General features: G+C 39.3%; 2 protein-coding genes across 3 annotated transcripts; both read left to right on the plus strand.

Annotated features, from left to right (window-relative positions):
• Positions 1-2582: 2582 nt before the first annotated feature.
• LOC135606246 (probable xyloglucan endotransglucosylase/hydrolase protein 28) lies at positions 2583-5355 on the plus strand. 2 transcript variants are annotated; one of them, XM_065097203.1, is made up of 4 exons: positions 2583-2964; positions 3054-3163; positions 3626-3834; positions 4752-5355. In XM_065097203.1, the coding sequence occupies exons 1-4, from the start codon at positions 2763-2765 to the stop codon at positions 5236-5238; spliced, it is 1008 nt and encodes a 335-aa protein (XP_064953275.1). In that variant the 5' UTR covers positions 2583-2762; the 3' UTR covers positions 5239-5355. The 2 variants fall into 2 exon arrangements, with proteins under 2 accessions (XP_064953275.1, XP_064953276.1); XM_065097204.1 differs by having other exon boundaries at positions 2586-2964; positions 3063-3163.
• A 3490-nt stretch (positions 5356-8845) lies between these two features.
• Positions 8846-15362, plus strand: LOC103976752 (65-kDa microtubule-associated protein 6). The gene is made up of 11 exons (XM_009392070.3): positions 8846-9475; positions 9936-10139; positions 11715-11972; positions 13172-13387; positions 13461-13616; positions 13693-13852; positions 13942-14093; positions 14195-14282; positions 14351-14424; positions 14526-14600; positions 14678-15362. Exons 1-11 carry the CDS (start codon positions 9437-9439, stop codon positions 15023-15025), a joined length of 1770 nt encoding a protein of 589 aa, XP_009390345.2. The 5' UTR covers positions 8846-9436; the 3' UTR covers positions 15026-15362.
• The last annotated feature ends 210 nt before the right edge of the window (positions 15363-15572 follow it).

Below are 15572 nucleotides of genomic sequence, written 5' to 3' on the forward strand. Positions count from 1 at the left end.
GCAATAATATTCTAAATCAACATTCATTAAAATTTTCGGATTTTATTCATACCCCACAATAAACTAATGGTTTATTTTGTCCAATCCATTTTGTTCTCATCTTTGAGATTCTATTTCATGTAAAAATCTTGTGCTGTTAGAGCCATAATTTCTAAAGACTCGTTTTCTAAAGCTGTCCCACATATGTGATGTGAGGGATTCACACACACACTATTCGGTGGTATGACTTTGTCCCCGATTCCCCTCTCTGTTTCACCATACTTCGACGACGTCTATTTCCCTCCCGAAGGAATAGAAGAAGAAAACCAAGTAAGTCCATGAGGCTTCTTAAAGATATTGGTAGCCTCCATAAACATGCATTGTACAATTAGTCCATGACAATGGCATGTGATTTGAGTCCCACATTCTGCCTTGTTTGCCCCTCCCCCCTCTCCTGGAATCCGAATCCCCCCATTTAAAGCTGTGCACTCTTTTTGTCACCCTCTCATTCCCACCCACCGAGGGCACATCTTTGTGGCAACGATATAGTGAAAAAGGCAGCCAACCTTTGCGTGCATTGCAGTGCTACAACCACCATCCTCTCTCTCTCTCTCTCTCTCTCTCTCTCTCTCCACACATGGAAAACAGCTGTGGATTAGTACATAGAAAATGACCTCCATTCCCAAGAACTTTCTGCAACCCCCCACAGCTCTTTTAATTAATCCCCGGGTCACAGGTTAGGCTGGCCATGGAGCACAGGGTCAAAAGCGAAGGTGGGTAGCTGGTCCCTAGGTGTGGTGGAGGGCTGTGCTTCGGACCATTGTGGTAGAATAAGAGTAGGGTTGGCATCTGGCCAAGAAACAGTACCGGTGTGAGCTTGTAAGCATGGGTCGAGATCATAGAGCAGAGCAGTAGATATGTCACGGGGGGGTGAATCCAACCGGAGCTCTGCGATTGGCTCTGACAAGCTGTCCTCCTGTGAGGGTGGACCCTCCGTCACACGGACGGCTACATGAGTTCTCTAAATCCCAGCAGTTACCATCTCATTTGATCATAAAGAAATATAACTATGATTCGAGCTAAGTAATTACCAAACCCTTCGTTACTTCTCTTGGGAAACGAAGTCGAGCCGAACCGAACGATGTCGCCTGCAGCTGCAACAGAAATCAGGAAGGAGAAAGGTTGATGAAAGCATTCAAGAGTCTTGATCAAAATAAATGCTTATCTTGCCTTTCTCCTTGGACTGCAGCCATCCTCCCTGCTTCTCGATGCCCCAAATCCGAAGAAAGTGCAACATTTCAGCAGCCTACTTCACAATCCAAAACAATTTTTAGCGAACAAGGGGGGTTAAAGTTAAACTACTTATGTCCGTTGTATAGAGAGAGAGAGAGAGAGAGAGAGAGAGAGAGAGAGAGAGAAAGAGGTCACAGACGACTGATCGAGATCAGACGGCAAGAAGTGGGGCCGCCCTCCGCTGTCATGTAGCAACGGCTAGTGTCTGCCGACGTGGAGAAGCCACGTCACCGAAATGGAGGCCACGGCCGCGGCATGACAGCAAATGAGCCACTCGCCCCTGGTTGCAGCTGTTGTGTCGAGTGGTTGGTTTCCTTCTGCGGAGCATTCAATAGCCACTAAGCATACAATGCATCAGATGTTCGAGCTGGCGAACACTCGAGGTGAGAGAGAACCAAGTCCAGAGCCAATAGAGGCTCGTATTGCACAAAGACATGAGTCGTATTCATCCCTGGCATTCATTACTTGCTTTTCTTTTCTTCTTCCTCGTGACATCACTTCCCAGTTGCCTTTTCAAGGCCAGATGGTTCCTTGTTCTTGGAGGCTACTGGTGTGTGGGGCGGGCATCAGCTGCCACTATATGCATGTGATCAGATGAGGATGAGTCCCTGCATCAGCAACAGGCACAACAAGAACAAGAAGTCAGATAATGTGGTGTCAGATATGTGACCCAGCTAAAGGGTTGGCTGAGACCACAGTTAGTAGGTAGGTCACACACGTCATATTGTATATAAAATTGCATTCTGCATGTTACCACTATTATAGTAACCATTACGACTTCCGATTCATGCAGCACATGTCATATATGGTAGAAAACTTGAAGTTGGATCAATTTAACTAACATATCCAAGAAAGCCATGAGCACTCCCATAAAAACCAATTAGTTAAGCTGATTATATAACACAAGTTAACTCACTGGAGAGTAAAATTGGAGAGTTAAGCCATGAGCAGTGTACATTTTGAAGTTTCCAAAATATATATAGCCATGCACTCGACCAAAGGAATCAAGAAGAAATAACTGGCAAGCGACTGACCAACTACATGCATAGGAGGTGGGATGAAACTGTTTAATGCCCACCCCCTTGTCTAGTTTTTTACTCCGATTCTTCACCACATGCCACTACTATTTTCTACAACACTACTTGAGGTAACAAAGATTCCATTGCATGCTTCAACTGGTAATATTATTATTAAATACCACTCCATGTGCATAGTAATAACAAAAATAATGTCACTCGTAAAAATAATTAGGGGGTCTCTTCTCCGACGAAACAACTCTCTCCCTCTGCTCCCAATAAAACGCCAGCCTCGTCCTCGCCTTTCCACCACCACACCTTTCTTTTCTCCTCCCCCAAGAAACATAAGACGACGAGAGAGCTCTCGCCTCAACAAAATAAAGATAAAATCAGTGAGACAGAGAGAAGGAGTGACAAGGTGGCTCAAGGCAGAGAAGAAAAGAGAAGCAAAGTTGAAGAGGAGGAGAAGTAGAAATGGTTTCTTCTTCTTCCTTCTTCTTCCTCTTCTTGTTGTGTTCGGTTATGTTCCTCTCCGATGAGGCTACATCTCTTCCGGAGCTACCCAACCTCACCACCCTCTCTTTTGAGGAAGGCTACACGCAGCTCTTTGGAGACTCTAATCTATTGCTACACCGAGATGGTAGAGCTGTCCATCTTGCTCTCGACCAGCGAACTGGTACTTCTCTTATCTTCGTCTATTGCTCGGCCTCTCCTTTTATCTCCTCTACAAAGAAGATAAATGGATGCCTGTCTAACCGTATACAGCTCTTTTAGGTGCTGGATTTGCGTCACAAGATCTTTATCTGCATGGATTCTTCAGTGCCTCCATCAAACTACCTTCAGATTATGCCGCTGGAGTCGTTGTCGCCTTCTATGTATGCTCCTTTTCTCCACACTAAGTTTAACATTCTTCTACTACTCACTGCTATTATTTTCTTAGGAACACTTCCGGTTAAGCAAGAACATTTCAAGTTTGCATCGACTGAAATGGACTCCTATTCTTTTTCCTAATGTTTGTTGTGTTCATTGATAAAAGAGTCATCAAGTCTCGAGGAAAAAATTTTGTTTCCCAGTCTCTTTGCCACCTTGACTTGGACTTTGGCTGTGCAAACCAGTTGGATTTCTTCTGTCATTCTGGTTTCCATTCCTGGAACACTAATCCTAATAGTTAGCACAAGTTTTCTTTACTTACTTTTTGTCTTGTTTTCGTCAGCTTAGAACAGTTTATGAAGGATCTTGCTCTAACTTCCTTGGAAGTTCTCTTTTGTAATTGTCTCATATACTCAGAGAGTTGCAATTTGCAGTATATGAAAATGCTACTTCTGATGACAATGTAGATGTCGAATGGAGATGTATTCGAGAAGTCACATGATGAACTGGACTTTGAATTCTTGGGGAACATAAGGGGGAGGGAATGGAGGGTTCAGACAAATGTTTATGGGAACGGGAGCACAGCAGTTGGAAGGGAAGAGAGATACCAACTTTGGTTCGATCCCACGGAGGACTACCACCAGTACTCCATCCTGTGGAGCCATGAGAGAATCATGTAAGGCTTACATACCAAATTATTTGCCTCTTCTCAGGATCTTGCTCATTAAATTGAGTGTTTGATAATGAAAGTCTATGATTTTTACAGAGAGAGTGTATCTATTATGATATTTTGTGCTCATCTTTAAATTATTTCTAAAATTTTCTACTTAGGGAGGGTCTTTGGTTTGTTTTCTTTAACCATCTTCACCGGGTCTATATTCTTTTAGGTAGCTTAATAAGTTACAACCAAGAGTTATGTTATGCTTACTTCCTGAAAATTTCTCTGCATTTGCTTTCTAATGCAGAATAGATGAAGTACTAGGGAACAAAAGGACAACTATACTCTTGTGACTTTTGGAATGAAAGTCACATGCATCCTACTTGTTATACGACAGTGGATGTATAGCCCCATTGTTAACTACAAAGACTTCCAGATCATAACCTGTCCTTATCAACCCCCCCCTCCTCCTTTGACCAATTTATTTTAATATCGATAACACGCTCATAGTATTAGATAACACATCATATTCCAAAAATCTCAACTCTCTCTCTCTCCATACATGTTAGTAGTTTTATGGAGAAAAGCTTTAGGTCCATCTATATATAAGTTAATGATATATGATGTCAGATGTCTTTAGATATTGTGATTGTTTCTCATTTAGGATCTTCTAGTTATTTCTCTACACGCTTTTAAATATTCCATACTTAATTGGTCACAAGAAGCATGGATGGTTGCTTCCTAAATGTCTACATCTTTGCTTTTCCTTGGCAGACAAGAGAAATTAGAGAACAAAAAGGCAGCCTCACTCGTTCTTATTAACCAAAGTCTGCATACAACCTATTTTCTATAGATTAGCAGCTGCACAGTTTTATAGTCACAACAATCTTAACATTACAAACGATCTGATATTTCATGTTCTCTTCTATGTGCAGATTTTACATTGACAACATTCCCATCAGGGAGGTGGTGAGGACACAAGCCATGGGCGGGGATTTCCCCTCAAAGCCCATGTCCCTGTATGCCACCATATGGGATGGTTCTACCTGGGCCACCTCTGGCGGTCGCTACAAGGTCAACTACAAACTTGCCCCTTACGTCGCAGATTTTGCTGACCTCATCCTCCATGGCTGTGCTGTTGATCCTAGTGATCACAAAACAGCCTGCCAGGGATCCGATGCTGTATTGTATGATGCCATCACTATGTCAGCTGATCAACGAACGGCAATGGCCAAGTTCCGAAAGAAGCACATGACTTACTCTTACTGTCATGATCGCATTCGTTACCCAACACCCCCACCAGAGTGTATGTTTGTTGGTCCTGAATCCCATAACTTTCTCCCATCAGGCGAGGCAAAGTTCAACTATCGCCACCGCCGTGGTAGGCGTTTTGGCCGAAGCTCAGTAGATGCAGTTCTTTGAATCAAAGTGATTGAACATTGAATAGGTTCATGTACTCTCAGGGTTTTTTTCTTTTTTTCCTGTGTACCACGCATTTTGGTGTTGTATAGCAAATTTATTTGGTGTGGAGTTTGTGGAGCTTTGAGTAGAGCTATGTTGGGTAGATTCACATGGGTTCGATGACATACACATGTACCGAGGTTTACCACATAGCCCGAGTCGATATAGTATGAGTGGTATATATCGATCTGATGACCAACTGAGATGTGGATTGCTCGAGTCCTCATCGACACACCCTAGCATATCGTGTGTCGGTACACCAGTACATATCATATTGCCAACAAGCCAGCACGAGAAGTCGAACCTTGAAATGTACAACTAAGTCTTTCAAAGCTTGTTTCAGGGTCTATTTTGTTCATCATATTGTTCTTCCAATCTTTCTAGTTTCCTTCACTTGGTCCAGCACAGTGTCAATCTTCATGCTCAGCATTCAAGTGAATGCTTTTCTTTATGGTGGTAGCTCTATAGGGCCATGGCTTTGTAAAGGAGTTATGATTGTGCTTGAAGAATTGAATGTGTTGATCACTTAGGAAGGTCACTATTAGCAGTCTTTAGTCGACATGGAGGTTGGCCTCCATGTCCCATTGCCCTCTACAAACTCTCGAGGCTTTAATGTCTCGAGTGTAGGCATATGGGCCCTCAGATTGGATGGAATCTGGACTAAAATAAGCTGACAAAGATGATCAAGGTGGATTGGATTTATTGCCAAACCCAATCAATGAGAAGACACCTACTGTAGTCTGTAATATCAGTTGTCGTCAAATCCTGAAATTGACAGTGAGATCAAATAAAAATCAAGTCTCTTTCATGATGCAATCATAAATCCAGTTCAGAGCTGTAATATCTGTCTATAAAGTAAGCCTACAATGTCTGTTGTCTAGGCTGGGAGAAGTCAAAACTAGGTCAGCGATTCTAGTTAGCAGCAGTCAACCCCCAAAGACGACGTACCTGGATAAAATCGAACGCAAAACCTTCACGGCAAGCCACAAGATCGACCGGCTTCTCTTCGCGCCATCAGAAACCCTAGCGGCCTAAACCGAATTCCCAGCTTCACTAAAGTAACCAGCTCCCGACCCCCGATCTCCCACATCTCATTTCCATCTTCTGAGAAGAAGGAAAGAAAAAAGGTCATTCGGAGGTAAAACGCCTCGGCGACGAGTTCAGACCAATGCAAGGAGAAGGATAAGCGATCGTACTCCGCCCCCACGCCGCCGACGGTAGCGACGGCTGATAAGGGCTCCGTCGAGGGGGCCGACCGATCAGGGTTTGGTTTGGGGGAGGGGAGGGGAGGGGAGAGAGAGACGGCGGGGGAACGGACGAGGGCGCGCAAATCTTGGTCTCTTAAGGAATCATTGACACGTGAAAGACACGTGAATATTTCTTCTCATTAAATTCCCACATCTTCTCAGTCAAAATGCCATCTTATTATTATTATTATTATTATTATTATTATTATTATTATTATTATTATTATTATTATTATTATATATCTAAGAAATTAATTTAGTAGAGATACTAATTATCATAGTTAGTAAGTTGAGATGATGATAACAATAATAAAATCGTAAATCCCAACTCAACTATATGGGGCTAACTAAACTATATGAATCTTTCGTTACCATTCAAAAAATCATATATTTAATTAAGTCTAAAGTATTTAGATCTTTATTTATAATTTTTATTAAAATATTTTTTATATATTTTCTTGTATTACTAATATTAATTATCTTATCTCTTTTAATTACTATATAGTAAAGCATATATTTATACTATCTTAAATAATCTTTCATCGAAAATATGCTTAGTTATTCATGAATAAAAATATTTTTTTCTATCCTATCTTTTCTAATAATTCCAAACATTAATCACATCAACATCAAAATTTTTATATACTTAGTTATTCTTGATTCTCTAACATTCATATCCATCAATCATTATTAATCTCATGATTCTCTTAATAAATAAATAAATAAATAATAAAAAGAGACATATTAGAAATAAAAGAAGATTTAAATTAACTAAGAATATGACATTTAATCAGTAAAATATTTATAATTTTATGATTTTATCTTATTTATATATTTAAAAAAAAACATAAATCTTAAGAAAAGAAGGTGGCAATCTATTTTTTTTCCAAAAAATGCAACAAAAAGGAGCGAAATAGACGTGTATCCGAAACTGATGGCAAGTCACGTCCTCTTTCTCCTCGTCTTCTTCTTGCCACTGCGATCTCGACTTCTAAGCCAAGTGTAGACAGTCAGTCCCCACCTTGTTCTTGCTCCTCCATGACTTTGCTTGTGCAGGCAGGATATGGTTTGCTGGAGAAGGAGAAACCTTCGTTTGTGCATGCTAAGAAGCTTAAAAGAGGTGGGTGCCGGTGCAGGGATCTTGCTCCTCCATGACTTTGCTTGTGCAGGCAGGATATGGTTTGCTGGAGAAGGAGAAACCTTCGTTTGTGCATGCTAAGAAGCTTAAAAGAGGTGCGTGCCGGTGCAGGGATATGGGTTTGCTGGAATAGGAGAAACCTTCGTTTACGCATGCTAAGAAGCTTAAAAAGAGGTTGCACCCGAAGAGAAAACATGGAAGCGAAATCAATTCCTCGGCAGATAGGGAAGAGGACGACTTCAATGATGGTGACTTCCTAACTCGAATGAACAACCACATCATTTGGAGCTTTGAAACGGCTCACCAAATTGGCATCACAATCGATTTCTTTTCTTTCTTTGTCTCTTTTTTTTCTATGGTTGACATCAAGATCACGGCATGCCAACCTACAAACAAAGTCCACTAAAATATGAGAGGTATGGGTTTCCTTTGGCCGGGCAACGAGAGTGAAGGATGGATATTCTCTAATAATTTTTTAATTATCACTCGATATAATGTGATCAACATTTTAGGTTAATCTAAAATTTATTTAGTTAAATATATCACATGAATATGAGTCAGAGGAAACTAATATTTTGGAGTACTAATCTCACCATGATTTTTTTTACGAATAACATTCCATAGAGTCAAATTCATAGATTAGAAAATCTAATTTTATAATTATGATTATGTTCAAGAAATAATTATATTGACTTGACTCCATAACATAAACGTAGGATCAATTTTAACCCTAACATAATATAATAGATATTTTTTAAATAATCGACAAAGCATCAATATTCGCGGGATAAATAAAATCTAACTTGGGTATAAAAAAATCTCTCATAAGAATCTAACAATAATGGTAAAAAAAAAAAAAAGTAGAATTATGAAAATAGACATCTTTCTATACCATTTAGAATTGGTAAAATTATATTTTTATCTACATTTCAAATTTGAAGCTACCATTTCTACCTTAAAAATTACACATGTCTATGTCCTTGTTGTTAATGTTAAAAGACAGAGAGACATTAATAAACCTTCAAAATTAGTTTTGATTGACAAACTACCAAAGTCTTTTTTTTTAGTATTTTATGGTCTAAAACTTTTAATCAGTAACCATAGTGGATAACATAAAATTTATACTCATATGTTAATAAAAAGAGATATATTTGGAGGATCTCATACACATAGTGGAGGGGTACACACTCTGTTCCTCTTAGAACATTCACCATAATAGAATGCAATAACCTCTGATTACCATTTTCCCCACCAAGCATTCCTCTACATGTCTTTTCCCTGTTGTTGTTGTTGGTAGAGCATGGCCATGGCCTTTGCTTTTCCAAGATTATTCTTCATGTTTATTTAAATGTTGTTCCTTGCTTGCTTGCTTTCCTAATGGGAGTGGGGTGCCTTTGTACAAGTAGCTCCCATTGCCTCTGTTTTCTTCCCCATCCCTTGAGGAGTTTTTGCTGCCTTTCCTCTCCAAAAATCCCTTCTTTCCTATCCAAATCAACCGCTCCCTTTCTCTTCTTCCATTTGTGATGATCTTCTGGAGCAGCCAAACGAAGGAGAGAGGAAAATCCAACTCGTAGCCATAGGAAAGTTGAGCATGGTGTTCTTCTCTATGGAAGAGGCAACTGTACACGCTTCTCTTCTTGGGAGGTAAGCAAGGGAGGAGAAAAGAGGAGGAAAGTTGGGATCTTTGCCCCTCCCTCCTCCTCCTCCTCCTCCTCCTCCTCAGAGGACAAAGGGAGAGGTGGCGGTGGAAACGGGAATTCGGACCGGTGTCTGTATGGGCTCCAAATGCGGTGCTTTGCTTCGAGAGCTGGAGGTTCAAATCATGCTCTCTCTTTCGTGTTTGTTCTCTTTTTCGCCTTCTATTCGATGGTCTTTGTTTCCTCGGTTTAATTCATTGTAAAAAGATCTCTGTTTGCCGACGTGATACTCGGATCTCTTCGTTTCTTGGTATCCTTTCCTTTGTGGATTTGTGTTTCTTTGATGCGGCGCATCATTTCTTGAATTTTAAGTCTTCTTCTTGGCATGAACGACTACGAAGTTAGAATGGTTATATCTGGTGGATAAATTTGCAATCTTGGAGTTTCTAAATTTGGTTTTGTTAGACTATGTTAAGGTTGAACTGTCCTAAAAGATCTCTTCTTTCCGCTGCTTCCATTTCGGAAAAATCTTTTCCTTTTGATTGTTCTTGGTTCGTTTGCTTGGTTATATTTCCTTCTGGGTTTGATTCAATTCTCAGGTGGATTTGAAATTGTGTTGTGTGTTTGTGGGAGCAGAAAATATGGACAGAGGTTGGGGAGAGCAAAGAGGACAAGGATCTCATGTTGGTGGAATTAGAGAGAGAGTGCATTCGAGTGTACCGAAGGAAGGTCGAAGAAGCCGGCAGCAACAGGGCTCATCTCCACCGATCGCTAGCAGAAAAAGAAGCAGAGGTTACTGCTCTTATGTCTGCCCTCGGTGAGCAGAGTCTCCAGCTAAAGGTGACCTCCCCCACTCTCTGTGCCCTTTGTTCTCCATGACTTGTGATATCCCTATGCCTTCACAACACATTCTGGATACAGTAGTGTTCTTGATCCATGTGGCTGCAAAGCCGGCATATCCATCAATAGTGCTGATATATTCACTTGTTGTACATTTGTTATGAAGGAGTTAAATTATTCTTTGACTTTCTTTAAATGACTTTAATTATTCTGAAATATTTGTAATCGTATATTCATATTGGATATAAATCTCCCGGAGTCTTCTTCATCCACAAGTTTGACTCTTTGTAGCTAAGGTCTACAAGTGTTGCTTTTGTTTCAGCTAGTCCTGGAGTTTTGCTTCGTAAGTTTCAGATCAGTTTTAGAATTTCAGAAAATAAAGTTTTAGTTCTCAATAAGGCAAGGCATTACAAAAGTCTAGCTTCCCGTGTTCCGGACGACAGGTATATATTCTGTAGGATATTTGTTATGGTTTCACTGGCTTTGGCTGAAACCTAATATATAAAAGACTGTGAATAGCTTAAATAGTTTGAATTCATCGATTGAACATTACGGAAGATGTTTTTAATGAATACCATGTTGAACTTTCATAGATATTACTGGTATTCAAGATTTACTCTTTTTTGCTTCTTTGATCGATTGATAATTTTGCTACATTATATCACATGCATTATGATTTCTTGAATATGTTTTTGAATTTGTCAAAAAACTGCTAAACCATATCCAAGTTCAGTTATACTCGTTTTTTCATGTAATGTTGTAGCTGTGACTCGAAATCTAGTATATCTGATAGGGTTTGGACATATCAAATCTTAAATCTTCTTTAATTTGCACAGAATCAACCAGCCGGTTGACGTCTCAGTTTTGGCAGAAGTCGCATGGACTGCTCAAACTTGGAAGAAATTACTGGTTTCAGAAAAACCTAAATTGAAATTTTGAAATGACAAATACTAAAGCAGTACCGGTTTTGTTTCTAGTAAAGCCAATTTGTTGGATAGCAATTAAAATTTTTGTTTTAGCTATCAATTAAAATATCTTAAGTTACTAATGCTGCTTTGCAGAATGCTCCTATTCTCAGAATTGTAGTCCTCGTAGCTTTCCAACTTCCAAGTACCATTTACTGTTTGGTTTTTCAGCTAATTGTGTTCCTTTTTATACTTTATAGATCTGACTGTAATGAGCAATTCTCGAGTCAATGTAATAAGACTTGGATTCTTATTTTGCTTCACAAACACAAGTTGGTGGCATGCACTTCCAAACCAAAATGTTAGTGGATAAAAACATGTAATGAATATAAAATCAACAAGGTATTCTTGGGTCTATAGAACCTATGGTCGATCTGCTTTACAAATTTTAATTGAAAACCTTACCACCAGGCTATTGATAGGTTGTCAAAGTTAATTAGACTTTTATCTATTTTCTACCTAAACGTCAGCAGTTAGTTCCAGGCAAGTCTATATGGATTTATTTGTTCCTTGCACCAAAAAATGCTTTTTCCTGCCATTATGTTGAAACTTGCATTATTTCTGCCAATTCCTTCTGTGTTTGGTGATTATTTCTGCCATCATTATGTAGATGGAGAAGAGGTTACCATTGAAGGAGCAACTTGCATCAGTTAACCCTCTTTTGGAAGATTTACGAAAAAAGAAAGAGGAACGGCTGAAACAGTTTGCTGATATAAAGTCACAGATTGAGAAGATCAATGTAGAGATTTTGGGATCCAGTCACCATGATCATTCTCCAGCTAATCCTGTTAAGGTTGAAGAAGATGATTTGTCAATAAGAAAACTCACCGAGTATCAATCACAGCTACGCATTCTCCAGAAGGAAAAGGTTTGTTTGGTTATGCAACAAGTTCCTTTATGTTACTATTTGAGCTGCTAACTTGTGTCCTGGACTAGATGGCTAGTCTACCATGCGTCCCCCTGCATTTCTGACATCTTCAAATTTCCCTCCACTTTCATCCACTTGGTGAAACATGATGATCTCCGGTACTTCATTTGAACATGGAAGATTGAAACTGTGATAGTCGATACCCTGGTAGATATTCTGCATACAAATTACTTACAAGCCTGTATATATGAATAAAGAAAGTAGATCACTGAACTACATGACAGAGAATAGAAACACCAAAAAAAGTTTCAAAAGAACCAAATGAAGCACAGCTAAAAATTTTATTTTGTGAATCGTTAGAATAACGAGACGTGGCATTTTAGAACCTATCTAATTCTTCCCAGCCCTGCTTGTAAGTTCAACATATTGGCCTACAAGATATATCTGTTCAATTTACAGAGAGATGATGAGTTTGAGATACAATGTACATATTAATGGTGATATATTTATTTCTTTTCCTCCTTACAAATGAGGTAATTGTCATGTGATTGCATGTGTCTCTAAGCGTAGAGAACATAGGAGGCATATGCTTGATGGTCCAAAATAAGCCACAATCTCCTGAAAAAGAAACCTACGAAGGTTATATTTTCATCTGTCTATCATGTGCAAACTGATACTCGTCAAGAAGTATCTAAATGCTGTTACCTCTGGTTGTATCGGAACTGATGTTACGAGAAATGTTCAAGTCCATCAACCAACAAGGTAACTTGGGCACGACCGCCGAACTTATTTCTTTAAGCTGCTCCGAAGATTGTTTCTTTAAATGTCTGTTATTGTGCCTCAATTTTGTTCGAAGTCTGATATGTTATTGTGGCATAATTTTCATTTGTTTGCTGTACACTTTATAATCCATGTTCTTTAGAATTATGAGTTGTATTGGTATTCGGTATATAACTTTTTGAAGTTAAACTTGCATGAGATAGCCACCCGCATCGTGAGAGCGTGTGAAACTAATGGAATCATGGATAATCTGTAAGTGGACCTTGTTCATGTATTCACTGGTAGTTTTAGAAATTCCCTACTAGATATTTTGAGCAAAGGATGATCGCAGATGCATTATTACATACATGTTTGTTACATACATTATTACAAAATGCATATTACATACATGATCTGACTATAAATTCTGCTGCTTCCAGTCTGATCGCCTTCAGAAAGTACTGGAGTCTGTAAATGAGATGCATTCTTTATGTGAACATCTTGAAGTGGACTTTAGGAAGACCGTGGAAACTGTGCACCCCAGTCTGCATGACACTGGTGGAGGACATTCTCCAAACATAAGTGAGACAGTACTTGAGGGCCTATCTCAAGCAATCCTAAAGCTAAAAACTGAAAAGAAGATACGAACTCAAAAGGTTAATATTGTCCTGCAAGCACACTTTTGAATAATCCTTGTCAAATGCCTAAAAATCCATTTTCACTTTGTAGTTGCTAGAAGCAGTGGAGTCACTTTTGGAACTGTGGAATCTAATGGATACACCTGTTGAGGAGAGGAAATACTTTGGAAGAGTAACGTGCATTCTTGGATTACCTGAACATGATATTGGATGCTTTGGTCTACTCTCACTTGATACGATTAAACAGGTTGGATTGCCGGAGCTTCATTATCAGTTTAATACCAACTTAAAAGCAGTTAATTGGATTAATGTTTTTTTATCAGATGGAAGCTGAGGTTGAGAGACTCACAAACCTTAAAGCTAGGAGAATGAAAGAACTTGTTTTAAGAAAAAGGATGGAACTAGAAGAGATATGCAGAACTGCACACATTGAACCCGATATGAGCACAGCATCGGAGAAAATTGGCGCACTTATAGACTCCGGTAAGTCTACATAATTCAAGGCAAATGGAGAGTACCGGAGAACATTTGGGATTTTGTCACCTGTCCTTTGGATCCTTTTCTATGTCCAGGTATCGTAGATCCTTCTGAGCTTCTGACTAAAATTGAGATGCAAATTGTGAAAGCCAGAGAAGAATCCATGATCAGGAAAGAAATCATGGAGAGAGTAGACAAATGGCTCGCAGCATGTGAAGAAGAGAATTGGCTTGAAGATTATGACCAGGTAGACTGTTTTTGTCATTGATATCTTCTATCATGAGATGACACAGGACATGTGATTTCAACTTTTACCTAATAACTGGAAATGGCTTTTGCCCGGTGCAGGATGAGAACAAGTACAGTGCTGGAAGAGGTGCCCACTTGAATCTAAAGCGTGCCGAGAAAGCACGGGCAATTGTCACCAAAATTCCAGGTATATCTTGATTAACTCCAATGTCACTCTCTTCTATAATTTTTTGAACTCTGTAATATTGATCGCAGATACTGTTGACAAATTGATGAACAAAATATATGTGTGGGAGAAAGAAAGAAATATGCCTTTCTTGTATGACGGGGTGAGAGAATATTTTATTTCTTTGTCTGGTGGATTCTTGGAATATATAGTGACCGATCACTTTCATTTGAGCTCCAATGCATTGTTCTGCTGTTGTTATAGGTGCCATTGGTGTCTCTATTGGAGGAATACAAAGTTATAAGGCTAAAGAAGGAAGAGTTAAAAAGACGATATCGAGTAGATATCGATTTTGTTTTAAGTGCCTCATTTTCAGTTAATTATCCTAAGCTATTAACTTGCTCTACTCTTTACAGGACCAGAAAAAATTACAGAATCTGTTGCTCACAGGGAAGGAAACAGTTTATGGATCAAAACCTAGTCCAAAAAGGAGCAACAATTTTAACCGAAAAACAAATGAAAATGGCTTCATGACGCCCACTCCTTGGAGGCTTTCTGCTGGCGGTGCAACACCTGATTTGCTCATGCAGTGTTCATACTCTGCCCATTCTAACGGATGCTTCAAGGAGATAAGACGGTTGTCCACCACATCATTGAACCTCATTTCAATCTCTAAAGACGATAGAGTGTCTTCTTTGGCATCTGTTACCAGTTCAGAACCTGGGTCTCCACCTCTGAGTCAACTCTCAGGTCTTAATCGATAGAGATGCTGGAGTATATTGTTATCACATATTTCGCATGCGACGGTCTGCAAGTTTATGTTGGTAATTAGCTTCGAATTTCGCATTCAGAATCTAGGATAATACTCGTAACAATCAATGCATGTACACTTTTTGTTCTGATTTGTATTCCTTAGAAGATTTGGTAGGTACTATGAACAATAGACTTCACCAATGATAGTACAGAAACAATGAGAATGTGGATACATGAAATAACCTGCAGGGCCTGGTAGGTTTCCTTTGAGCTGGACTTTCTTCGTGCTCTTGAGAAGCATGACGGTGTATGTTTCATGTAATCTCTTTGTAATCTGTGTTGTGTTGAGTGATAGTGTGTTTGGTGTTGTCCTTTGGGTCTTTCAAGAACTGTTTCTTCTTCCTATTATTTCTTTGTTTCCTCTTCCGATAAAGAACATGACACACACTGATCCGCAACCGAACTGATACGCGACATGTAACCGAAATTATAAATCTTGATTTGCAGATAGAAATTTATATCTATATCAAGATTCGTAATATCGTATCGTATCGGTGT

This window comes from Musa acuminata, chromosome BXJ2-2 (assembly GCF_036884655.1).
Source record: "Musa acuminata AAA Group cultivar baxijiao chromosome BXJ2-2, Cavendish_Baxijiao_AAA, whole genome shotgun sequence".
Classification (NCBI taxonomy): domain Eukaryota; kingdom Viridiplantae; phylum Streptophyta; class Magnoliopsida; order Zingiberales; family Musaceae; genus Musa; species Musa acuminata.

Excerpts from the sequence above, each read along its gene's own strand:
- LOC103976752 (XM_009392070.3), top strand. The coding sequence starts at position 9,437 with ATGGGCTCCAAATGCGGTGCTTTGCTTCGAGAGCTGGAG. Across the intron at positions 11,973-13,171 it reads GCATTCTCCAGAAGGAAAAG|TCTGATCGCCTTCAGAAAGT; the intron begins GTTTGTTTGGTT and ends TGCTGCTTCCAG. Across the intron at positions 13,853-13,941 it reads TGGCGCACTTATAGACTCCG|GTATCGTAGATCCTTCTGAG; the intron begins GTAAGTCTACAT and ends TTCTATGTCCAG.
- LOC135606246 (XM_065097203.1), top strand. The coding sequence starts at position 2,763 with ATGGTTTCTTCTTCTTCCTTCTTCTTCCTCTTCTTGTTGTGTTCGGTT. Across the intron at positions 3,164-3,625 it reads GAGTCGTTGTCGCCTTCTAT|ATGTCGAATGGAGATGTATT; the intron begins GTATGCTCCTTT and ends ATGACAATGTAG. Across the intron at positions 3,835-4,751 it reads TGGAGCCATGAGAGAATCAT|ATTTTACATTGACAACATTC; the intron begins GTAAGGCTTACA and ends TTCTATGTGCAG.